General features: G+C 45.7%; 1 protein-coding gene across 1 annotated transcript in view; it reads left to right on the forward strand.

Annotated features, from left to right (window-relative positions):
• The first annotated feature begins 404 nt into the window (after positions 1-404).
• The window catches only part of WDR60 (WD repeat domain 60), a 75873-nt gene continuing 49436 nt past the window's right edge, over positions 405-26841 (forward strand). The window contains exons 1-10 of the mRNA XM_012658104.1: positions 405-486; positions 5205-5258; positions 6056-6482; positions 9125-9216; positions 11340-11648; positions 15415-15470; positions 16827-16881; positions 19667-19732; positions 22772-22849; positions 23406-23622. Coding sequence (XP_012513558.1) covers positions 472-486; positions 5205-5258; positions 6056-6482; positions 9125-9216; positions 11340-11648; positions 15415-15470; positions 16827-16881; positions 19667-19732; positions 22772-22849; positions 23406-23622 — 1369 coding nt within the window. The 5' untranslated portion in view covers positions 405-471. The remainder of the gene's footprint in view (positions 487-5204; positions 5259-6055; positions 6483-9124; positions 9217-11339; positions 11649-15414; positions 15471-16826; positions 16882-19666; positions 19733-22771; positions 22850-23405; positions 23623-26841) is intronic.

Below are 26841 nucleotides of genomic sequence, written 5' to 3' on the forward strand. Positions count from 1 at the left end.
TCCCACGGCTTCTGTTCCTGCCCTCCGAGCGGGGCTGCTCCGATCGCAGACAGCATACGGGAATGTAATTTGCAAAGCGCAAAGCCTTATTCAGATGTAAAGCTCTTTCACGATCCTCTCTCCTTTCTGTCGGGTCTGCGGGACGAGATCGGCAGACGCCCGGGCACGGGGCCCGGGGATATGTGCCGCCGCTAGCCCTGAGCCACCCCTGCCGGCGGGTGCCAGAGGCCTGGAATGCGCAGGCGCACTAAGAGCGGCCGCGGGGCATGCCGGGCAGCGACTGCTCGGCACTCTGCTACTCCCGCCTGCCGGTTGCTAGGAGCCCGTGACGCGCCGTCCGCGGTATCTCAGCGCAGCAGGCCCGGGCCCGGCGGGAGGAGAGTGCGGCCGCCAGCCGGCTCGTCTCCTCCTGGGGTGGCCCGAGCCTGGCCGGGGCCGAGGATACTGCGGCCGCCGGGCCTGTGGGGAGCGATGGAGCCTGGGAAGGTCGGTGCGAGGCGGGGTCCGGGCGCGGCGGGCCTTCTCGGATGCGGGGCCGGGGGCCGGGCCGGCAGCTGCTCCCGCTCCCCCGCCCGCGCAGCCGCTCCCCGGCGGGACCTCCGTGCCCAACGCGGACGGGGAAACTGAGGCGGCGCAGGACGCCGGTCCAGGCGCCCGCTGCGGGGAAGCCCGTCCTTGTTCACGGTTTGGGGCAGGCCGCAGCACCAACCGGCACGCGCGTGCCCGCGCCCGTCCGCGCCTGCGCCTCGGCTGCTGTGGAGCCGCGTCCTCAGTGTTTAGTTTTAGTCGGTTTCAGTTTAAATGTTGCCTGCCACGGCTTGAGAGGTTGCGATTGCAGTCTGGTTGCTTCCGTTTGAATTCTGGCTTCTGTCCTTACTCTTGTGACCTCGGGAAAGTTACTTAACGAGTCTTAGGTCCTAATTCGTAAGGTGCGCGCGGTGGCGGTAGCGACGTCGCAGGGCGTCCGCGAGGGTCGGTGAGACACGGTGTGCAGGGCGCTGGGCCGCTCCCTCTGCTCTCGGTTAGTGTTTCCTGCCATCTGCCTCCACAGTGTTAAATAACGCTCTTTAATCTGTATTTGGTGTCGTATCGACCTTAGATAGTATCTTTTAACTTCCGTTCGTGAAGGCTGGAAGTTGCTGCCCTACTCTAACCTACCTCCATGCCCCCTTAAATCTACCGTCATTTTCTGTCCTTTCCCTTTACATCTCCACTAGTTATTCTGCAGCTTGTGTTTTCTGTGGTTTCCATAGGTTGATTTTTAAAATTGAAGACCAGTACACACTGTAACACTGTGATTATGTAAGTAGCGTTCCAAGTAGTGTGGTCGGACCACTAGAGAAAATGCAGAGTGTCCCTACACTATTTCTGCTCAAAGGCCAGTGTTCCTGGTATCAGGGTCGAAGAGCTCACCTTTTCTTACATTCAGTTAATGTGCCGCGATGTGGTTTGCTTCATATTTGGACCCTGTCTTTCTTTGATTTTGTTAGTTTCTATTTGGATTTTTTTTTTTGCAAAAAATAACATATGCTCTTTTTTATTTTTAAACTTCATTGATATGTCTTCTAGTTTATTAATCAGTAATATTATCTGTTTAATGAAACCCAGTTTAAAAAACATTCTTCCCAGAGCTCACTGACTTTCTCTTCTCATTGGGACTAATTGTTTTCTAGACCTGCACAGAGCTATCATCTGAGAATTCCTTCTCATTTTACTTCTGGGCTAGGCCTCCTCTTCCTTGGATCTAGTATCTTTCTCATTCTTGAAATCCCTTCTCTTTGCCCCCACCCTGGAATATATCCCAATATACCTTTTTCAATGAGTATATAGGAGGAGAAACTTTAAGACTATCTTTATTATACTGATATACTTGTTTAAGAGTTTGGCTCAGCATAGAATTCTAGGATCAAAATAATTTTCCTGGAACTTCGAAGGCATTACACTTTGTTCTAAAACCAGTGATTTTGGCTGGTGAGATATCTTTATAAGTAACATTTTCTTTTCTCCAGAAGATTTATAATCTTTATCTGTGGTGTTCTGAATATATTAATATATGGCAGTTTGTCTATTGTGGGTGTTTTTCCGTTCATTATTTTTTTGACATTTGATCACTCCTAGGGGTTTTATTCTGATACACATTTAATAAATAAACATTAAAGTAGAAAAAGCAACAGACTTCAGGGATGGATATTTCCTGGCAACTAATGAATACCTATAATACATTTTCAAGTTGCAAATTGGTCATTAACTTTTTATGAAGTTAGCCCACTGGTCTATAGAACTTAAGTATGTAATTATTATAGCATTATATAGAATTGATTAGTATAGTTTATTTCATAAAGTAAGGGGAAAGATAAAGGTTTCATGAGGTTATTGGAATAAAATTGTACCTTTTTGGTATTGCTTATTATACTTTTTATTTTACACTAAGCTTTTCCTTTGGTCTGTTTCAATATAATTATTCGCTCACATAATTGATATTGCTAATGTAAGCAGTTTTGTGTTCTTTATTTGCACTAAAATCATACCAAGTTTCTGTGTGTCATAGCTATTAGAAAAAGTTTATGCTGTGTTTGCACACTTTACATCTGCTTGATAAGAGTGGTGACAGTTTTTTTCAGTAGTAGCTCTTTAAAAACACTTTATCTTGCTTGCAGTGTGTATGACTCGTATTAATTTTTATGCTCAATGAAAATTTTACAAATTTCTAAATTTACTGTTACGTACCAAACAATTGGTAATGTGTGAGTTTATTATTATCATGAAATTTAGTAATTATAGCTTGAAAGAGGTAAAAATGTGTGTGTGTTTAGGTTATCCTTTTATTAAAATAAATTTCTACCCTTTTTATTTTGATATGAAACACGAGCTAGTGGTGTTAACCGTTTCAGTACGCTGCAGTGCTATTTCATTCTGTTCTTAGAAAAGCTGAATGTTTTCGAATGAAGTTTTCATTTCTCGTCTGGTCTACTACATCTGCCTCTTGTTTGAAACACACATCCCAGACTCTATTTGTACCTTCAAGGTAGTGTTTCTTAAAGGGGCAGTGAAATTGTGAGGATGAATATTGTCACGTTCTCCCCAAGAAACCATCCTTGATTAGTTTTGCTCAGCTGAGGTCAGCTTTGTTACCGAGCTGTGTCTTACTTGGGGGTGCAGGGCTGCATTGTGGGTGTGTTTGGGGGTGATGCCGTCATCAGTGAGGCAGGTCCAGCACAGGGGCGAGCTGCACTATGGCACAGGAATGTCCGAGAAGCCTAAGCTGCCATTCTACCTCCAAAGGCTCATGCCCAGGTCAGGGAGACTAGCATCAATCTGAGCCGCGAGGACCACAGGCAGGTCTGCCGTGGTCCTAGGAGGCGAGTAGCACCATGATAGGGCAGGTCCTGGGTGGGGGTGAGGGTGTTTGTTGTTGCCCTAAAGCAACAACAAACGTTTGTTATCCTCAGGTTCCTGGAGGTGAGGAGTTTGGCAGTGGCCTGGGTGGAACATTAGGGTGCAGTTAGGATGTCACCTGAAGGTTCAGTTGGACTGCGGGGCCTTCCGAGGAGGCTCCTGGGCCACGCTGGCCTCTGCACGTGGCCTTTCCAGCCTCTCCAGCCCCAAGTGTCCCCCTGCGGTGCCTCGGGCTCTCCCAGAGCGAGCCTGCAGAGCCAGGCGGAAGCTTTGATTTTAGACCCTGACTAGGAAGTCATAGCTCGGCTTCCATCCTATTCTCTTTCCTAGAAGTGAGTCACTGAATCCAGCCCACGTTCATGGGAAGAGGAATTGCCTTACTTGGGAAGGAAGGGTCATTGAAGAATCAGTGGAAATATTTTCAGACCACCACATGTTAATTTAATATCCCCTCTTAAATTCTTGGAACAGTTGGGGTCCCTGACGAACTCTGTCTTGAGGCGCTCCTTCACCAGGGCCTCCTATTTGTGAGGCGCTGTGATGAGCCAACAGCGCTCGGTGGCCAGAGACAGCGAGGACCGAGACAGATTTCCTTTCCTGAAGGTTAGGGCACAGCTGGAGGAGTGTGATCTGTGCTTGAGAGATGAGTTATGCGACCGCAGCTGGTACTTCCGTGGTAGAAACAACAAATGTCTTTGCAGGGAGGGACTTTTCTTGGGTTTTGCCTGTCAGTGTGGTCCCTGTGTCAGGAGTGCGTTCGGTGTTCAAGAGGCGCTGGGCGTGTGTTTGCTGAGTCAGCCCAAGGGTTCTTGGGAGCTGTGGCTGCCCACTTCCCCAGGGGTCAGAGGACACAGGCAGCCTTTCCCTGTTTTTATTCATTCCACAGATATTTATTCAGTTCCTGTTTTGTGCCTGGCCGTGTGCAAGACTTTGGAAATGAAAGCTGTTGAGCTTCTCTGTGCCTCAGTTTCCTCGTTTGTGGAGTCTTTAGCCTTCCTAGTAGGCCTGTGAGATTGAGATAACGTGTTAGGCTCCGTGTAGCATCTGGTGTGCATCACATGCTGTATGCATGTTGTCTGCCACCCACGCATCCCAGGGGCTATTGCCTTGTTGAAAACAACAGCAGCCTTTTGATTCTGCCCACATATCTGTGGATGAGGAACCCAACAACTTGCCGCAGGGAGGCTTGACTCTGCTCCCAACACCGGGGCCTCGGCGGGGGAGGCTCTGGGTTTGGGGCGGGTACTCCTCAGATGTCTCGGGTCATTTGGAATCTCGCCCCTCCTGTGTAGCCAGTGATGGTGGCGTGTGGGCCCATGGCTGGCCCTGGGCTGGGACACCTGCGCAGGCCGCCTGCCCCCTGGAGCTGCCTCTGTCCCTCACGGCGGGTCCCTGGAGCGGTGGGTACCACACGCAAGCCCTGCAGCGCCCTCCGTCCCGGGAGGAGCCCCCCTGCAGCCCAAGGAGCACAGGCACAGTTTGGGCTGGCACCGTGTGTCTTAAACCCACAAAGCACTTGTCCTCGATCTGTTGTTCAACTGCTGTTGTGACTTGTTTTCACTTTTATTTTGTAATATTTGTTTTGGAAGCAGCCAAAGGGATGCATTCTATAAGTGTGGGTCATTTTCAGACTACTGAATAATACTTCTATTACCTTTTATTCCAGTAGGTGGACAAGTATTTTCTGGCATGTCCAGAATTAATCGCCACTGATTTAGATGACCTAATGAAAAAGCAGCTTACCAGAGCACATACAATTAATTATTTTAAACTTTAAAAATCCTGACTTTATACTTTTTCCTATTTAGAGAAGAACCAAAGAGGACACTTGGGAAGCGGAGGACCTGAGGAGACACCTACGGGTAATGTATTTTGAGGATTTAAGTTGCGACCCCGTGGGAGCCTGCATGGTTTCCCTGGACAGTTATGCCCGGTTCACAATGCTGCACGACTTTGGTTACCTGTGGCTCATTTCAGAGGTGTTTTGACTCAAAGATGAAGCCGTGTGGTTAATCCCTCTGGAACCACAGCGGGTCACGTGTGTTAGTCCAGCCTGATGCCCCACCAGCTCAGGGGGCCTTGTCATGGCCCTGGGCGTCCTTGCATTGCTCTGGGGCGAGCAGATCTCAGTTCAGCGGTTTGGAGGGTGGGGCGGGGGTAGGGGCTTGAGGTCAAGTCCTCCGGAGAGTTTTCTTTTAAGGACACAGTGCTTTCTGTAGGACACAGGCGGTCCCTGTCACAGTGACTTTACCACACAGCCTCAGTATCTCTTTTTCTATCTGTGGGGTGCCAGTGGGCAGCTGTAGAAATGCCGAGTGTGATGCCAAGTCCTTTAGTGTCTAAGAACACCCAGTCAGACCCGCTCTTGCTGGGACTGGGCAGTGGTTGAATCCAATGTGGGGTTTTTGCTGTGGTTTTGTTTTTTTTAAAGACAGGGTCTCACTCTGTCACCCAGGCTGGAGCGCAGTGGTCATTACAGCTCACTGCAGCCTCCAACTCTGGGGCTCAAGCGATCCTCCCGCCTCAGCCTCCCAGAGCGCTGGGACTACAGGCGTTCACCACCCAAGGGTTTTTGAGGTCCTTCAAATGCGTATGCATCTCACACTCAGACGTTAAGAGCCGAATGGAAATCTGGAGGATCCCTTTTCTCTTGTTCCAGGCCGTGCAGGCGGGCAATCCCAGGGAGGATAGGAAACACAGGGAGAAGCAGCTGCGCAAGGAGTCTGAGGTGGACCTCCTGGGACACCCGGAGCCTAAGTGCAGGGGTCCAGACCGCGAGACCAAGCACAGAGAGAGGACGGCCGAGGCTCACACCGCCAAGGAGAGTCCTCTCGGGGACAGAGACAGAGAAAAGCAGTGGGAGAGGAGAAAAGACGCAAAAGAGCGGGAGAAGGACAAGCTGAAAGAGAAACACCGAGAGCAGGATGCAGAAAAGGCTCACGGTAAAGGAAAGGACAGAGAAAAGGAGAAAGACAGAAGGGCCAGGAGAGAAGAGCTCTGGCAGACGCCCGCCTACCACAACCTGCTGGGCCGGGAGGCGCGGGCCCAGCAGCTGCCACAGCGGGCGGAGAGGGCAGGCCGCTCAGGTGAGTCTGTGCGCCCAGGTGTCGCTCAGCTCTATTTCTCTTAACGGTTCTTGCCGTTGGGACATTTCCCTCTTTCGAAATGTCCATTCGTCTTTGTGTTTTCTCTTGTAGTTTCATAAGTGTCTCAGCTGTGGGTTTGAAGTTACAGGCCCCTGGGTTCTGTGTGTGCTTCTTATCATTGTTTTCTTTTTGATATTTTAAAAACTCAGTCAATGAGGAGAGTGACAGTTTTCTCATTATTTGCTAGAGTTTTACTATTAAAATGTATTTTAGACTTAATACCACAATAAATCTCCATCCCCATTGTAAGTAAGCAAAAATAATGCTCTTTGATAAAAAGTATTTCTCAAAAGTATCAGCTTTAAGCAACACATAAATATTATTTAGCTAAGTTCCTAGGAATTCTAAGATAAAGATGCATACTCTTTTCCCCTCCTCAACAGAAGTTTCTTCCCTGTTTTATTGTTATATAGTAATAATAGGTAGTATATTTGTATGCTCCTTATACAAAGTTCAAACAGGCTAACGTAAGTGAAAAAGGAACGTATTAGAAGAATACGTAGTAACTTCATAGCCAGAAGGCCTGGCTATGAAAATGATGGAAACCAGGGACCTTTACTCATTTCGTTGTTACTTACTGTCCCTTGTGTAGTTACACCAAGCTCTGTCCGCTTGCGGCTGTGGCCGTTGGTTGTTTGCAGAGTTAGCTATTGGAAATAAGGCTGAGAACATTACTCTTCATTTTCTGGCATTCACACGCGTGTTTCTGCTGGGTATATACCAAGGGGTGGAATTGGTGGGTTAATTGGGTAACCTCTAATTCATCTTAACAATAACTATTTTACTATTTAATGCCTCTTTTTAAAATTACTACTTTTGATGTCTTTGGTATTTATTTCTGAGAAAACCTTTTGTTCTCAGATGGCTCTTTTTGTTGCTACTTGCTCTTATTTTTACAGCGCAGTGTTGCAGGGAATTATACCAGTAAGCATAGTTGTACGTTAGACTCGGTAGAGTTCTCTCTGTCATCATTTGTCGTCATCACCCCCTCCCCATCTGTGAAGTGTGGCCTGTACGCGGCTCGGTCCTCAGACCCCTGCTGCAGACACCCCTCTCCCTCGCTAGCTGGAGCTAGTCCAGAGTCTTAAATACCATTTATCTGTTTCCTGATTTCCAAGTTTTTATCCCCAGCTGGGCCTCATCCCTGAATTCCAGGCTTGTGTGTCCACCTGTGCTCTGATGTCTAGTGGACAATGCCCACTTAATATGCCCCAGACTGAGCTTCTCTTGGCATCTCCAGAACCAGCTTTGCCACAGCCACACGCATTCCAGCTGATGGCAGCCGCACCCCTCCATCCTCAGGTCAGAAACCCTGGGACTCATCTTGGCTCTGTGCTTTTCTTTCTGGTCTCTCGGAGAATCCCGTGCGCTCACCTTGACAATATACCCAGAACTTGGCCCCTCCATCCCAGACACCTAGAAAGGTGGTCAGTGCTTGGAGAATACTTTGTGAATGAATGAACTTTGTCTCAATGATCTCTCAAAGTTTGGTTTGCCCTCATCTTTTAAATGGTCAGTTCTCCTAATTTTAAGCCTTGTGATTTTTTTGTCATGCAGATTCAGAAGTAGAAGTCTGGCTTTCTGTGTGGGATGGTGCTTTGGGCGTCAGTCCACGCAGGCTGTTCCATCCCCGGGCCCTCCTGTGGTTGTCCTGGGCCGTGTGCATCAGCCTCCCGTTCCACTGGAACTGACGCTACAGCCTTGCGCTGGGGTGGGGGGCACCTGGCGGCTTTCTTAGATGCCCGGGGGCCTCCTGCCTCCTTTGTCCCCTCAGCAGTGGGGGCTGCGCTCATTGCTCAGCACACCTGGGGGGAAGAGCATTTCCTCGGAGCTTCACAGTTGGTGGAAACTTTGGCCAGCTAGGCTGGTTCTCCTCAGATGGCTCTGCTTCCACGTGTACCTCTCCCACCAAGGCACAGAACCCCAAGGCATCCTGTTCTGTTGGTGCCCCTGCGGACTTCCAGGGGTTAGTCAGACATCTGCCAGTTGCCGCGGTAGCAGACTGGGAGAGGGGAAGAACTATCTGTTCTTAGATTGCCATTTTATCTCCTCTTTGTTTCATTTTAAATTTGATACTAGAACTTTTCATTCTTGAGTTGGAGAATGTGTTTTTAATGAAGAATTTTTTTTATTTATTTATTCTTTTTTGAGACAGAGTCTGGCTCTGTTGCCCTGACTAGAGTGCCATGGCGTCAGCCTAGCTCACAGCAACCTCAAACTCCTGGGCTCAAGCAATTCTTCTGCCTCAGCCTCACGAGTAGCTGGGACTACATGCCCAGCTAATTTTTTATATATGTATATTTTTAGTTGTCCAGCTAATTTCTTTCTATTTTTTTTTTTAGTAGAGACAGGGTCTCGCTCTTGCTCAGGCTGGTCTTGAACTCCTAAGCTCAAACGATCCGCCCGCCTCGGCCTCCCAGAGTGCTAGGATTACAGGGGTGAGCCACCGTGCCCAACCTGAAGAATGTTTTTTGATACATGTTAATAAATATGAAATGTGTAATAAAGTCTGTAGCAAGGTGTTAGAAGATCTTGATGTGCTAAAATTTGGGAGTGTTAAAAATATGTTTTATGTTTTGTAGTAAGTAAAGTGAGAAGTGAAGAGAAAGAAAGGAGAGATGAAGACTCAGAAAGAGGAGATGAAGACAGAGAAAGAAGATACCGAGAGAGGAAGGTGCGCACCGGGTTGAGGGAGGGCTTTCCGAGGCTGCCAGTGCAGGGGGTTTGAAGCGTTGTCCTCAGAAGCCAGAGTTCAGGGCCTGGGGAAGGTCTAAAGCACCAGGTGTAGTCAGTTCTTTGTTCTCCTATTCCACGGGTAATGCTTAGTGATTAGTTTAGAAAATTTAGGAGATATGAATAAATGATAAGAAAACAAAAACTGTCTAATTCTCACCCAGAGATGATTATTGATAACATTTAGGGATGTATTTTACCAGGTTTATATATGTGTGTGTGTGTGTGTGTATTTATAACATTTTCATTTTTTTCTTAAATTAGATTTTTGCTGTTTTATAAATAGTTTAAACTTAATACATTTTGAGCACTTTTCTGAGTTATATTTCCATATAATATTTTAATGGCTGCATAATTTAATATTCATTGATACAGGTGTATCGCTTCTCTTGGCACATGTGCCTTGACCTCCCAGAGTGGTGGGATTGCAGGTGTACACCACCATGCCTGACTAATTTTATTTAAAGAAATTTTTTTTTTTTTTTTGAGACAGAGTCTTGCTCTGTTGCCCAGGCTAGAGTGCCGTGCTATCAGCCTAGCTCACAGCAACCTCAGACTCCTGGGCTCAAGCAATCGTCCTGCCTCAGCCTCCCGAGTAGCTGGGACTACAGGCATGCGCCACCATGCCCGGCTAATTTTTTCTATATATTTTTAGTTGTCTAATTAATTTCTTTCTAATTTTAGTAGAGACGGGGTCTCGCTCTTGCTCAGGCTGGTCTTGAACTCCTGAGCTCAAACAATCCACCCTTCTCAGCCTCCCAGAGAGCTAGGATTACAAGCGTAAGCCACCGCGCCCGGTCCGTCTTTAACATTTTTAAGACTTCCATCTTTGATTCCCATGGAGGTTGTTTTGGTGACTGGTATGAGATGGTGATCTGACTGTGCAGCTGAAGAGCTCAGTCAGGGAGCTGGTCAGTGTGTTCTCTAGGACAGCAGGGTGGCCCGTGTCAGGGGGACTGAGGAGGGAGGTGAGAGCCTGTTGGGGCTCACGGGGAGTGGGAACCCCAGGGAGATGAGAGGTGTGGAGGGCATTGTGGACCAGGAATCCAGCGTGCTTGGTTGGGGGTGAGCAGAGGAGTCCCGTGTGAAGGGTGAGGGTCTATTGGGCATGGCGATGGTGCTGCCGGAACTCAGAGTCGGAGCCAAAAATATCACATCATATTAATAATAACCTGTTGTACAGTTTGTGATGAATGTCACCAGATACTTACTGAGCATCCAGAGTGTTCTGGGGGCTGCAGAGATGACTACACAGTGGTCCCCATTTTCAAGAATCTCCATCTGGGTGGGACTGATTAAGAAAGAGAGCGGTGACACGTCTGTGTAGGGGAGGTGGCAGCCTGGTGCTGTCGCTGCTGTTGGAGAGAGCATCTTCCTGGAGAGCGCACAGAGCTTTCACAGGTGGGGGTTCCTGGGCCATGAGGGGGAAAAGAATGAAGGGCGCGGCTCTGAGGGGTGCACTGCATGCCTAGCGCCTCGCTGAGGGGTGTGGACGTTGTTCCCGTGCTGGAGTTCGGGAAGCGCGGCTGCAGAGTCTCTGCTGTTTTGTCAGGTGGCAGCAGCAGCTGACGGGACCAGAGCCGTGAATGGGGTTTTTTCTTTCCGGAGGATAACAGGTTAAATGTTTAGGAAGATACCTGACCGCAGCCTAGGGGAGTGGAGGGGGCAGTGGCAGTGCTGTAATTTTCCCTGCTTTTATCATAACGTGTAAAGACAGAGGACAGCTGTCCCTCGGTACGTGTGGGGTTGGTTTCAGGACCTCCCTTGAATGCAAAGTGCAGGAGCCCAAGTCCCTGATGTGATGGTGCAGCGTTTGCATCGCCCTGCACACGTCCTCCCATGCACTTTAAATTCTCTCTGCCTTACTCACAGCACCTAGTACATTGTAAATGCAGTGGAGGTAGTTGTTATACCGTATTGCTCAGGGAATAGTGACGGGGGGCAAAAGTCTGTACATGTTCAACACGGACACAGTTTTTTTCCCGAGTATTTTCTATTGAGGTTGGTTGAGTGTGCGGACATGGAGGCCGACCGCACTCCGTCTGACATGCTTGTGTTTTGCAGTTGCAGTACGGGGACAGCAGGGAAAACCCTCTCAAATACTGGCTGTACAAGGAAGAAGGTGAGAGAAGACATAGAAAGCCACGAGAGGCAGATCGAGAGAAGAAACACCGAGAAAAGAGCAGCACAAGGGAAAAGAGAGAGAAGTACTCCAAAGAAAAAAGCAATTCTTTCTCAGACAAAGACGGGGAGGAGAGACACAGGGAGAAACGCCACAAAGAAGGCCTCCCTGCTGACGAGGCGCGGCAGCGAAGTAACACGGAGAGAAAAGAGAAATCATCGCGAGAGGAGCATAAGAAAAGGGAGCCCAAGGTAGGTCACCCTGCGATCGGCATCCTCGAGAAGCAGCGTGGCCTTAGTGCTGCTAGAGCATGAGCAGATTTGTGGCCTAATAGTAGCAATCTTGGTAAAGACATGATTCCAGTAACATTATGTGGTTAGTATAGAAGGGATTACTGATTTTCTCGGAAATAGGAAGTCAAATCTTTTCATTATGTTGTGATTGTACTTTTAACAGATTTTGAAATCTATGACAAAATTTTGTAATTTGACGTTAAGAAGGAAGCTGATATTTTTTAAAGTGGAAATTAAGTGAATAATTTAGCAAAACAATTAATGTTTATTGCAAAGGATCTAATTTTCTTTCCATGTATATTGATTTAATTTCTATAATTGCTTAATATTTTCATAGACTCATTGTAGTATCTTTTGTTCTCATGCGTGTACTTTTTGCTGCTCTGTTTTTTCAGAATCTGAAGCTCACGTGGTTTTATTCTCCGATTTCTTTGTGGGGCTTCCTTTAAAGTGGTTCAGGTGGTATCTGAGGCTGGGGACCTCTGGGGTGGACTTCAGACGTGCCACTGCAGATTGACATTGCTGGGGAAGCAACACATAGCTGCTGTCGAGCAAGGCACGTGTGTGTGTCTTAAGAACCAGACACCGCTGGGTTAATGCCAGGAGCGTCTAGACTGAGAAGCAGTCTTGTTAGGAGTAGTTGCTGCTGGGCTCATGGCCTCAGCCTGTGTTGTGCGCTGCCCTGTGCAGTGAACAGGGTCCTTCCCCGCATTGCGTTGCCCAGAGCTGGCCCTCAGACACCCATGCCGCCCGCAGCCCACAGCCTCTGTCTGGTCACGCCTCAGCCGTGGTAACAGGTACCAGTTTGCTCCCTACAAACATGGTGTCTAAAGCCTGTGGACGTCCCTCTAACCCGCCTCATAGTAGGTTTACGTTCCTGATGTACCTACCATTAAAAAGCTCAGGGACAGGTATTCATTCTTGTTTTGTAAATATCTTTCCCTAGATCAGAAATTTTTCATTTCTTTTCCAAACATATTGTATTATGAATGTTTTCAAACATAGAGCAAAGTTGGCAGATTTTTCAGAGTAGACACCCTATACTCACCACTTAGATTCCGTTGCTAACATGCGATTGAACTTGCCCGGGGCCCGTTCCTAGGTCGAATTTAATCACAAGAAAGGACGTGCTTACGTCACATTTGTTCACTTACCCCCAGAAATGCCTTTCTGTGCATGTCTCCATATATACATTTGGCTTTTATAAAGGGTAGCTGTAAAAATGATCCATGAAGAACATTTTTCTGCATCTTTGTAAAACCACTGCCTTCAAAATTAATTCTAGAAAAAAGACTGTTCTGACAACCAACGGATTTCCTTTCAGATGATTTACATGGCTGCTGTGTGCCTGGCACTGTTCCGGGTGCTGAGGATACAGCTGGGAACAGAACAAAAGCTTCGGCCGGGCGGGGTGGCCCGCACCTGTAATCCCCGCACTCTGGGAGGCTGAGGCGGGAGGATCGCCAGAGGGTAGCAGTTTGAGAACAGCCTGAGCCAGAGCAAGATCCCATCTCTGCTAAAAGTAGAAAAATCAGCTGGGTGTGCTGATGTGGCGCCTATGGTCCCAGCTACTCCGGAGGCTGAGGCGGGAGGATTGCTGGAGCCCCAGAGTTGAGGCTGCAGTGAGCTGTGATGATGCCACTGCACTCTAGCATGGGCAACAGAGCAAGACCCTGTCTCTAAAACAAACAAACAAATATACAATATAACATCAGGAGTGATTATTGAGCATTATATAATTAATATTTTTGTGTGTGTTGACTTTCGGGTACTCAAAAGATAATTTTTTTTTTTTTTAAAAGACAGAGTTTTGCTATTGCTCTGGCTGGTCTAGAACTCGTAGGCTCAAGTGATCCTCCCGCCTTGGCCTCCCAAGGTGATGGGATTATAGGTGTGAGCCACTTTGCGTGGCCAAAAGATACTTTTTAACTTTTGGTCACTGTGTTAGCTTAGCATTTGATGATTTTCCTGAGGTGACCGTCAGGTGCAAGGGCACGATCAGTGACTGGCCAGGGCAGCAGATATGAACCAGGACGACTGCTCTCCTTGGTTCTCTCTCACTTTTTCTAAGTGGTTTTTGACCTGTTATTTTAATTGTAGTTTTGTGTCTTTTGTTGTAAGCCCCTCTACTTATCCATTAGAGATAGAGTGTGTGTAAGCGTCACAGATATACCAAGCGTTCTCTGAGGTGCCTGACCAGTGACCTCATCTCCGTATTATCCTCTTGGCCACACTTTTATCCTCTTGAGCATCGGGGCGTGCTACTTTTTGCTCCTGGAAGTAGTGACTTCAGACGTCTCTTGTAAATATCTGATTCTGCACCAGGACTCTCCTGTCCTGAGCGTTAGTGCTGCGTGGTGGTGTGGCAGCGCCACAGAGGTTCGATGACAAAGTGCGGGCTCAAGCCCCAGCTCTGCCTCACGAGGGCGCTGGGGTTAGCAGGCCGCCCACCTTCCCGAGTGCTGCGTGGGTTTCTAGAATGGAGGTGCAAACGCTGTGCAGTCGTCGGTGTCCCTGGACATGTCAGCGGCCCGTGTGCAGCCTGCCCGCCAGCGTCACCACCGCTGTGGCCCCCCAGTGCTATGCCACACAGCTTTAATTCTTATAATTAACTTTATTACTTTCCTTCTGTTAAACATGTAGTTATACTTTAGAAAGATTAATCTTGGAAAGATTTTTAAATACAGGGAAGTGTAAAAACTAAAAATTATTCATGGTCCTAACCCAGAGATGACATATTTTGTAATATGTGCATATATCCTTGCCGTTCTTTTTTTCTGTGCATAAGTGAACCCTGTACAAAAGCAAAAGTGGAATTATGCTACTCTTTTCTCTTTATTTTGGGAAATACTTTTTAATACTGGGATATTGCTAGTCCTCTGGTGTTCTATCATGTGCTCATAACCTCGTTTATTTTGCAAGTATTGTAACATTGAACGTTCAGGTTATTGACTTTTTTTTTGAAATTGTAAATTATTCTACAGTGAGCAGGTTGAAAATCTTAATGCAGGTATTTGATTGTTTCCTAAAGTTGATTTCTTGTCAGTAGAATTTACAAGCCAAGAGAAGTGTTTAGATACTTTTAACTCTTTTTAAGGCTGTTGATAAGTGTTGTGTGTGGCCCTCTGGACTAATCTTTCTTAGTTCTGACTTAATCCTGGGACTCTGCTCTGTGCTGCCTGGGGACCACTCCCAGGTCTGTGGTCTTCCCCGAGAGGCCTCCCCCCTCCCTCAGTGTCTTCACCTTGGGGGTGGCCATGTCCCCTCCTGCTCCCTCAGCTCAGTCTGTCTGCATGTAGTGATTTATAATCTCATGGTTTTAATATTAGTTTTAAAAATTTACTTAATTCAAGAGAAGATTGTTTAAAATTTTTCTTCTATAGGTGCATGGATCTGTGAAATAGTTACATACTGTATGAAAGTTTATCATTTTAAGCAGTGTAAGGAACTAGTCAGGTTTATCTGTAAATAATGTGTTGCTCATGTGAAATGGCTGACTATAATTCTTTTATTGCTGATGTAATGTGTAATCACCCTGTAAAAATAATATACTTTTATTCATTTCACTGACATTATCTAATTCACTAAAAATAGCTGCTAAATTAGTTATTTAAAAATACCTATTAAATTTTAATCTGTGCTTGTTTTATGGCACTCACTAACTGTGCTCATCTCATTGGAACATACTAATTAGTGGCTGTGTAATTATTTTTCTGTTTGGTAGAACGGTGAACACAGGAGTCGAGGGACAAGTTCAAGAAGAGACGGGACTGGCAGCCAGTAAGGAGGAGCAGGCGCCCTAAGTTGACCGTCGCGTGTGACGTGGTTCCCACGGAATGCTTGGACGATGAGTTTTTCCTGCTGGGCCCAGTGATAGCCAGTAAATAGGAACAGATGATAGATGCACTTCATTCTAGATCTAATCCCCTCCAAATGGGATAGTATAGTTTAGGTATATTAGAGGAGCTTGGAAACCTGTTATAAATTGTTAGCTTATTTTTTGCCTGTTTTATGTTTGCTCACACAAAATTAGAAAATCAGCACTCACTTTGCAAAGAATAATTCATTTCGAAGTCTCTTCAGTCCCTTCTCTGCCTGAAGCCAGAGTGTCTCTGGGTGGACAGTTCAGCCCCTTTTATGGGCTCGAGCAAACTGGCTCTGGTTCACACCCACTAAAAACAAGTTGTGCCAGCACATCCCCCACTGCCTAGTGTTTGCATATCGTGAACACAGGGAAAGCACTCTCAGCTCACTGCCGCAGAGATGCCGTGAGTGCGAGGGCCTGGCGCCGTCCTTGGCTGGAATTTCATGTCAACCCCTGGTGGTGATGCTGGGTGGCCTTTCAGTGATGCTGTGATGATAATACTGATTTTGTGTGGGTTGTGTGAAGATTACAGATTAGTTAGTGCTTATGTATAAACTCTTATATATAAGCCCTAGATTTTTATTTGTTCTCTATGACAACCATATATTGTAATTTTTTCATAGATTAGGAAAACTCAGGTTAAATGTCTTCCCCCAATTTTTACAAGTTTGAAAAAATCTAGCACTTACTTGGGGGGCCAGATTCCTACATTTTATATTGAAAATATGCTAGAATGCACAAGGAAGCTTTTTTGCTCAATTCTGTATATCTGTTAAACCACATTATATTAAATTGGTATGAATGTAAATTCTAGAAATTGAGAAGCAATTTGAAATTTTGAAAGTATTTTAGGTCTGTACTAACATATAAAATATGATTAAAAATAGAGCATATTTCAAGATAAATCTTTCTTTTGGAAATACAAATATTATATTAAACATAAAATAGTATTTGAGATTGACTAATAAAATTATAGAAAATTTCTAGAACTCCTAAAGGGTATAGATTCATGCACACACACAGAGATTTGTTAAAACACATAGTTTCTTCTCCCTACAGAAGATATTTTCTATCTTGAATTACTGCTGAAATAGTAAAAATGTTGGGAAGACTTCAGCGTTCATAGTTCTGATGAAACATGCTTTGCCCACCTATAGCAGTTCTTAATCATATCAAAATACTGACAGGAGCTTTCACTAATATGGAGAATGTTTTAATTTTTAGGTCTTCATTTAAAAATAAATTTGACCTTGATCATGTTTGCTTTCCAGGCATGCAGAGAATTTAATGAGGAATAATGGAAAAGAGAAAGATTCAAGAAGGAAGGTAAGGTAGTCTGTGCTGAGGGTGTGTCGATTTTATTACAGGTTAGATTGGGTTTCCCCTTGGGAGCAGAGCCTGAGCCAGGGCTTGTCTGCGGGCGGTTTATTTGGATGGTGATCCCAGAAGGCACACTGGAGACTCACTTGAGGTTAGAAGACGTAAATAGATTGAGAGTAAAAAGACGGACACACACGAACCATCCTGCGGCAGCTGCGAGAGAGCTGGGTGGCTTTACCAGTAGGAGACGAGACAGACGTGGAGACAGGAAGTATTACTAGAGACAGACATTCACAATGACCACATAATTATTCAGTAAGAAGACATAACAATGATAAACGAATACATACCTGACAAGAGAGCCCCAAAGTACAAGAAGCAAAATTGACAGAGTTGAAGGGGGAAAGAGACAATTCACAATAATAGAGACTTTAGCACCCAATTTCAATAATGGATAGAACAACATTTTGTGCTAACAAATTAGACAATTTAGGTGAAGGGACAAATGCACAGAGGTATAAATGACTAAAACTGCTTCAAGAAGAAATAACCTGAATAGACCTGCAATAAATAAGGAAATTGCATTAGAATTAAGAATCTTCCCCTGAAGAAGCCCAGGCTCAGACGGCTTGTCTGGCACATTCTGTCAAACACTTGTTAGTGCTCACACGCACTCACAGTGCCTCTCGTTGTGTGTTTTCAGTTATCGTGTGTGTGTGCGTGTGTGTATGTGTGAGTAGTGTGAAGCGTAATGTGCTGTTTTTTCTCCTTAGTGTGTCAGCATTTCTCCAGTCTTCACTTTTTTTATACCATCCTCATAGTCACCATGAGAACTGTCTTCATGATGGTTATTTAATAATTATAAAATGTTAGATTGTGTCATCATCACACCATTTTCCTAGGTTTTGTTTTGTTATCACAGACAATGTGGTAAGCATTTTCGGGCTTCTATGGAATTATTTCTGAAAAATAATTTTTTCTTTCTTTGATAGTTATCTGAATCCCGCAACCCTGAGATAATCACATTTAACAATTTGGTGCCATAATTTTATGAATCTCTTTATTCCATACACACGTACAAAACCATGTAGTTTTATATAAATTAGGTCATACAGCACCTGTTGTTTTGATGTGAATGTGTTTTATTCATTCGGTTTTTGGGTGGTGGTCGAATTACTTAATATCTAGCTATGACCATACTTCTTACCACAGGGAAAAGCCTTATAAATATTTCTTCTCATATTTTATAATCATATATTGGTATGTATTTTGGGGAGCGTGAATGCCATTTTGTTTTGTTTTACACACACACACACACACACACACACACACACACACACACACACACACTCTGTACCCTGCTGTTTCTCTTGGTTCATTGTGGAAATCCTTCAGCAAGAGTGATATACAGGGCTGTCCGGAAGGTACCCAACCGTGTAATATGCTCTCATTATATTGAAAATGGCTGGGTACTTTCCAGACAGCCCTCATAGATCTACCACATTCTTTTTTTTTCCTTTTTTTATTTTTTATTTTTGAGACAGAGTCTCACTGTGTTGCCCAGGCTAGAGTGCCGTGGCGTCATCCTAGCTCACAGCAACCTCAAACTCCTGGGCTCAAGCGATCCTCCTGCCTCAGCCTCCCAAGTAGCTGGGACTACAGGCATGCGCCACCATGCCTGGCTGATTTTTTCTATATATTTTTAGTTGTCCAGTTAATTTCTTCCTAATTTTTAGTAGAGACGGGGTCGCGCTCTTGCTCAGGCCGGTCTCGAACTCCTGAGCTCAAACAATCCGCCCGCCTCGGCCTCCCAGAGAGCTAGGATTACAGGCGTGAGCCACCGCGCCCGGCCCTACCACATTCTTTTGTGAATAAATTTCTTGATATGGAATTGTGGAGTTGTAGGATGAAAATATATAGAGTTTTTTTCTTTTTCCTCATATCTCCAATTTTTTTCTCTAAGCTCCAGATTAGTGTTGTGCACTGGAATTATAATGTGAGTCACATTTATCATTATAAATTTTTTTGTAGTCACATTAAAAATGTAAAAAAGAAACATGAAATTAATTTTAATAATATATAATCCAATAAATCTAAAATTATATTCTTTCAACCTGTAATCAATATAAAAATTATCAATGAGATATTTTACTTTCCTTTTTTTTTTTTTTTTAAGAGGAGTAAAATATGTGATGTGTATTTCCCTGGAGTAATTCCAGAAGAATCATGAAGATACCTGACAGCTCGTTTTGGCTTAGGATTGAGTCCTGTGTCCTATAGCGTCACCACTGAATTCACCTTGCTGCAAGCCTTCAGCGTGTGCAGACAGCCCGCTGTGTGCCAGAATAACTTTCTGGGCACGTGGAAAATTCTGTTTTCTTCATGAATAACACATTACACTGCCACCAGTGTTAGACACTGAAGAGTTTTGGGTGGTGACTTCTAGGTGTCATCCCTTACTAGTCGTGACAACAGTAGGTGACACTCAGGAAGCCTTTTCTGGGTCAGACACAGGGGTCAGTGGTGTAGGGGCAGCACCCCGTCCTGTCCTCTCACTTGTGCTGTGACGTAGGTGCAGCCATTCTCAATTTTCAGAGGAGAAAACCCAGGCACAGAGAGGTGAAGTTACTTACCCTCAACCACACAGTGCGTAAGCCACAAAGCTGGGACCCAGGTTCACAGCCTGTGCACCCAACTGCCGAGGGGAAGCCCCCGGAGGGGCCGGACGGTGTCTGTGGCTCCCTGGACGCTGGCCCGCCCCCTGCTGACTATGGCTGTCCTCTTTCCCCAGCACAGCCGTGAGGAGGGCTCCTCCGTTTGGAAGCTGGCTCAGTGGCAAGGACACGAGGAGACCATGGTAAGGAGAGTGCGTCTTTTATGTTTCCACAGTCCTGTCCAAACACATGCTTTCGCTCGTGTTTCCTTGCTTTCCTGTCACCACGTTATTAGTGTAGTGTTCCTTTTAGACAGCAGAACATTAATACGAAGGGATTGCTGAGATTTTAATATGAGGTTGATGTTTGCACTTCTTTGAAAGGCCCTGGTCATGCGGAAGGCAGTCTTGGTGATGGAAGCAGGGGAAGGCACTGGACTGTGCGCCGCCAGCTACCATAGCCTTGTGCTTCTGCAGGAGGGGAAGCTTTTGCAAGAGCTCTGTGGGGAAGAGGTTTAGGTTGAGTGAATAGCCAGCCTCTCATCTTTGCTCTGCATCACGTCAGAGATGCTAGAGAAAGCATCAGAGACGTGGTCCAGGCCATTGTTGCTGAGAAACATGCAAGGTAACACTTTTCAGACGTATGTGTGAAACCAGAGCGATGACGTTCCTCAGATGAGAGAGAATATTTGATAGCAGGTGACTCTCAAGAGGCTCATCGAGAGCTGTGGTGGCTGAGCAGAGGCACCACTCAGTGGCCCGTGGGGCAGGCAGAGTCCCTGCTGAGAGCACCATCGTGTCCCCATCCCACTGGTTTGTCCCCCAGTGTGGTTCTAGCTCTGCCAAGAAGTGACAGTGTCTGCTGCTCACCGCACTGTCTCCCTGCCCGGCTGAGTGCTGGGCACGCTGGGTGTGCTGTGAGTGTGTGCTGAGTGCATGAATTACGGTTTCAAAATCGGTGCTAGACATAGGCCGTGACGAAGCGTCATTGGTCGTACTGAGCCTGGAAGGGGATGAGGAGTGCGGCGCTGTCGGCTGAACTCCCGCACAGCATGTGCTTTTGTCGTTCTTACCGGTCAGCAGGTGGTGTAGTTACTGACACAGGAAATGCAGTATGTGTCATTCAATACAATGTTCAGTGACTCTGTGTGACAGTGTGCTACAAGGACCTTGCTTTTTTAAAATAAAATTTTATCTTTTAGAGTAGTTCGAGGATCACAGCAAAATTGAGAGGCAGGTGCAGAGATCTCCCATGCACCCCAGCCCCACACACCGACAGCCTCCCGTTACCAACGTCCCCACCAGAGTGGTACATTTGTCACAGTCGACAGACTGCATGGATGCGTCGTTGTCACCCAGAGTCCATAGCTTACATCAGGGTTCACTCTTGGCGTTGCATCCTGTGGGTTTGGACAAACGTGGTGACCTGTATCCACCATTAGAGTGTCACACAGAGCAGATCCGCTGCCCTAAAAATCCTCTGTGCTCCGCCTGTCCGTCTCTCCCTCCCCCCTCATTCATGGTAACCACTGATCTTTGTAGCGTCTTCATAGCTTTGCCTTTTCCAGGGTGTCACATGCAGACGCCCCTCGACTTACGGTGGGGCTACATCCTGATAAACCCATCGTAACTTGAAAATATCGTAAGTCAAAAATGCATTTAATACACCTGGCATACTGAACATCTAGCTTAGCTGAGCCTACTTTAAATGTGGTTAGAACACTTACATTAGCCTATGGTTGGGCAAAATTATCTAACAGAAAGCCTACTTTTTTTTTTTTTTTTTTTAACAGTGCAGTGGAATCATCGTAACTCACAGCAACCTTAAACTCCTGGGCTCAAGTGATCCTCCTGCCTCTGAGACTACAGGCACATTCCACTGCGCCCAGCTAATTTTTCTATTTTTAGTAGAGACAGGGTCTTGCTCTTGCTCAGGCTGGTCTCGAACTCCTGAGCTCAAGCCATCCTCCCGCCTCGGCCTCCCAGAGTGCTAGGATTTACAGGCGTGAGCCACCACACCCGGCCTCTATTGCAGTGTTTTGATCTCCACATTTCTTATTGTTTTTTTCCAAGAATCAGTAGCAGTTTCCACCTGCTTGTTTGCATTGTCCATCTGTCCTTACATGCTGTCTGCTCATCCACTGCAGCCCTGGCATGTTAATCGCAGTTGTTTTAAAATCCTCTCTGGTGGTTTCAGCGCCCCTGCCATCACTGGAACTGATGCTTGCTCTGTCTTTTTAAAGTGTGTTTTTTGCCTTTTCATATGCCTTGTAAGTTTTTCCTTTTTAGAGGCAGGGCCTTGCTCTGTCGCCCTAGCTGGAGTGCAGTGGCGAGATCAAAGCTCCCTGTGGCCTTGAATTTCTGCGCTCCGGAGGGAGCCCAGAGGGACAGTCGAGGTGGGGTGGGCCTGGGCAGCCTGAGGGGCCCCCGGAGAGCGTGTGATGGTGTGTCCTGGGGTGCTGTTGCCAGTAACTAGGGTGTGCAAGGGCAGTTGTAGATAAGAGGAGAAACAGCTTTTGGGGGAAATGCGAGTTTTCTAAACATATGTCACATTTCTGCTACCCTCTGAGTCTAGAAGCCTAGCATGTGTTTCACCTTTCTTTTCTAGGCAAACTCTTACTCTTGCCCTCAGCCCCAAACCAAGATGGCCTCAGTGCTCTGTGGGGCTGCCCCAGGCCTCAGAGCCTGGCCAGGCATGCTCTGCCACCACAGCCTGGTAGATCCCTGTTGATCCCTGGAGGGAGTGGTTAGCCCAGCGCCCTCTGACACGAAGTCCCAGGCAGGATGGGAACAGCTTGTCCTCTCCTCCAGGGGAAGGCAGGGGCCAGGGCTGCCTCTGAACAGAGCACAGTGTTCTGTCTGTTCCTAACCTCAAAAGTAAGGTGTGCGCCATTCAGTGGGCATATATTATGTTATATATGTTCACGGGTAAGAAATAGATTGCCGAACATTTGGAATTCATTTATATAATTCTTTTTAAAAATTATTTTTAGCCACCAGGATTATAGATGTTTCCCCAGGAGGATATGTATATTAATTGTTTTCTCATTTTTGTCACACCTATATGTTAGCAAGGGTATTTCTTACAAGAGTTTGAAGTTAGGTTATGTTTTATAAATACTTACATGTTAAAATTAGCAATAACAACTGAATCTCAGAAAACATACTTATTTTCCCAATTTATTTGCAATATTAACATTTACGATTGAATTTTTTTGTTTTATGTTCGATTTTTACCTCTAGGAAATTGAAAAGGAAGAGATTGATTCAGAAAATGCTAGAACTAATGAATATATAGCCAGTTTTGAAGATGATTTTGAAGTATGTATAAAACTTAAAATTTTTCTCAGCTTAAGAATCAATTTATTCTTAAAATCAGCTTATGTATAATAATTTCATAGCTTTTTTCTCTCTTTTTATTACTTAATAATATCTGATTAAGTTTGATTTAGGTCTGGCTGTGACCTATAAAAAGCTTGTTATACTTCTATCAATGCTTACCGTATAATGTAATTAAATGATTTTACAGTTTAACCTGTATTTAAGTGTACCACATTCAAACGTGTGTGTGTGTATCTATATACATACATACACTTTCAGATTCTCAGCACAAATGTTTTCGCATTATTTTTGCCAATAGCTTTGGTATATGTGGTTTTATATTGTGAGATTTATTTTTGGAGAAACAAGTACAGCAGTTTATATGGGTGTATATAATAGTTCAATGATATTAAAATCAGTGAACTCTAAAAATCTTTCTTAGCCATTGTAAGGACTTTGTCTGTTTAAAATGGTAAGTGGTGAGGTTTTGTTCAGGATAAGTGTTGATAAAGTCGGTTCGTCGTAAAGGTTCCAAAAGCGCTCTTGTTGTTTGCAGGACTACGAGGATGATTTTGAGGTCTGTGACGGGGATGAGGATGGCAGTGCTGAGCCCGAGCCCAGAGGGAAACTGGAAGAACTTCCTCCAGCCCAAAAAAGGGAGATACAAGAAATTCAAAAAGCCATTAGTGCGGAAAATGAGAGGATTGGCGAGTTATCTTTGAAACTGTCTCAGAAACAAGGTGGAAAGGAGCGTGAACGGGAGTCCAGGACAGGTATGCACGGTCGGGAGCGGCGTCCGTACCCTCAGGGTGCTGGGGACCGAGCCTCGGAGACGTCTGTCAGGGACAGGATCATTCTGGGCAGGCGGGTGTCCTGACGTCATGGCGGGGCTGTGCTCCTTGCACCTGCACATACGGGGCACACAGAAGACGTTTAAGCAGTTGAGGTTATCTGTGCCCAGCACCCAGACTGGGGGCACCGTGGGCACCGTGGCCTCTCCTCCTGCGTGGCCAGCTTCTGGCTCAGTCTGTGAGCACGCACTTGCTTTTCCTGGTAATGCCCTCCTTGAGTTTCCACAAAGGAGTGGTTGTGGCTGTCGGCAGACGAGAACCAGGTGAGGCAGAGGACCGAGGGGTCAAGGGCCCGTAAAGCTCAGGACACAGCCCGACAGAGCCTATCATGGCTCACACTCTGGACTGAGCCTTTTTCCTCAAGGATTTGTTTTAAACAAAATTAGAAATGTATTAATAGTTTTCCTGGAAATTCTTAGCATCTTAATATGATAGTTACTCGTGGGGGTAAGAGTCAATGTTTTAAAATCACTTAAAGGGGGCTGGGTGCAGTGGCCCACACTTGTAATCCCAGCACTTTGGGAGGCCGAGGTGGGAGGATCACTTGAAGCCAGGAGTTCGAGACCAGCCTGAGCAACATTTTTTGTCTCTATAAAAAATAGAACAATTATCCAGGTGTGGTGGCCTGCACCTGTAGTCCCAGCTACTCAGGAGGCTAAGGCAGGAGGATCGCTTGAGCCCAGGAGTTGAGGCTGCTGTGAGCTGTGATCTCGCCACTGCACTCCAACCTGGGTGACAGAGTGAGACCCTGTCTCTAAAAAAAAAAATAAAAAAATAAAATCACATTAAGGGAAAACTATGGCATTCTGATAAAACATTAGCATTAAAGGTAAAACAGGACAATATTAAAAATATTGGACAATATACTACTTTAATTTATCTAGTAAAATAATCAGTGATTAATTAATAATTAGTAATTAATATAATGCAATAATTTAGAGGAAGGTTTTGCAGAATTATTATCCTCATATTTTGTACCTGCTACAGACGTAGCAAACTCAGCTGGGCAGAGCTGACGCTGTGTTCCTCACACTTATGGCTGAAAAGATTTCTTTGAAGCTGGGGTGGCTGTCCTGGCAGAGGTGAGGGCCTGCCCGCGTCTGGCCCTGTCCAGGGCTGGTTGCGTGGCTTCCCTGCGGAGTGGCAGTGCACACGGGAGGTTCTGCTGCCACCAACAGGCAGGATTTCACGATGACATTCGGAGCTCACTGCCCTGGGGTTGCCAGGAAGTGAGCAAGATTTTATTCTTAAAGCTCCTGATTTTCTTGCATAACCTTTTTGTTATCCATTTCCTATGTTTATGCTTAGTATTATGTCCTTATTAGCCTGATGTACAAGATTAGAATTTACAACTCCCAATGTGGGAGATTATTTTTAGCATATTTTTTATTCGAAGGAAGTGTTGCTACTCAGCTGGGTTGAGCTGCCCTCTGTGCTGTAGTCAGCGCTGGGCTAGGGCAGGTGCGCGGGGAGGTGAGGGCTGCCACGGCGTGGAAGTCCCGTTCCGTGCTGCAGGAGGGAGCACATGGCAGTGCATAGCAGCGCTGGCCCTGGGGTCTCAGACCTGGCTCTGTCACTTATTGGCTGTGTGATCTCAGGCAGTTGCCTAACCTCTGTGCCTTAGTTTCCTTATCTGTAAAATAAGGACAAGGCTTTCTTCAGGGTTGTTGGGAGAATCAGTTAAATAAACTAGTGCACATAAAGTGCCTTAAAAGAGTGCCAGGCCATCCTAAGCGCTGAGGAACGTAGGTGTCACTACTGTTTCATAACCCCCGTCGAGTGGCCGATGGAGCGTATTCCTTCTCTGTATCCTGCTTGGCCACCCCAGCCTCTTGGTATTATCTTGTGTGAAATGCCCGTGCCCTGTGGTGATTGAACTATTTGGGTATAAACTGCACAACTTATCCTTTTTCAGGGCAATAGGAAACCATTTGATAGGTAGCTTTTTCCAGTGCACTGAAGTTACTGTGGTGTTTGAAAGAGGTCACGCACCTCCTGAAGCTCTTGCTCAGCGAACGCGTGTTTGCTGAGTGCTGACACCTGGTACGGGGGTGCAGGCTCTGCTCCACGGGTGTCTTTGTTCGAGTCTTAATTCTGTGACTTCCAACTTGTCTACCAGTTTCCTTATTTTTAAAACCGGAACAGTGACATCTCTTAATGTCTGTGTGGCACTTTGCAGTTGGCACGGTGCTTTTCATAAACACAGCCTGCTTTAGTCCTTATCTTAATCCTGTACATTTATTGATGACAAGAGAGCTGAGGTGCAGAGATGAAATCACTTCCCGTGGTCATGAGCCAGCAACGGCGGTGCTGAGGTCAGTCTGGGTTTCCTGAGCCACACCCTCTGGTCGCTGTCCTTGCGGCTTTGCTGTGTGTCCAGTGAGATGATGTGTGGAAGGGGAGTGAGTTCTGTACAACTGTGTGGTGGTGGGCTAAGTCCAAACACATGTCAAAGGGATGAGAAGACAGATTAAGGTACAGTTGGAATAAATATATAATATAAACAAGTATGTTGGTAAATACATACAGGAAACCACAGAAATCCTCAGTGGAAAAGAGGTGGGTTGAGGAGAGATCGTGTCCTCTAGGAAGGGTCGTGGACAGATTTGTTCATTGTAACATGAGCCTTTTCCATCAGCCTGATGGTTGATCTCATCACATCTCTGGAAACGTTAGGAAGTCTTATGGTGAGACTCTTGTCTGCATTCTCCTTTGGTTTGTGTTCTTTGGAATATTAAGTAATTGATCCAATATTAATTTGCACTTGTTTCTGTTTTTAGCTATTTTGTATATTCATGTTCCAATTCCCTCACTTGAATATAATCTTTATTTATTTGTTTTTTTGGTGGACGCACTGCATCTGCTATGCATTCATCAATGTTTCTGAAACTCAGCAGTGTGATGGGCACACACAGTGGATGATCAGTAACCTTCGCTTTGGTACTTGAAAGTTTAGATGAGATATGCAGGAGGCCTCTTAAACACTTGTGAAAGATGCCTACCGTAGCTACTGATTTCGAGTGAAGAGCTTACTGAGTATAACTTTTACATATGCTTCAAATTGTTTTGCTCTTGATTTTTTTTTTTGCTTGGAAGAAATATTTTAATGTCACAAAAAATACCTTTTTTTTCCCCATTATA

This window comes from Propithecus coquereli, unplaced genomic scaffold (genome assembly GCF_000956105.1).
Source record: "Propithecus coquereli isolate 6110/MARCELLA unplaced genomic scaffold, Pcoq_1.0 Scaffold571, whole genome shotgun sequence".
Classification (NCBI taxonomy): Eukaryota; Metazoa; Chordata; class Mammalia; order Primates; family Indriidae; genus Propithecus; species Propithecus coquereli.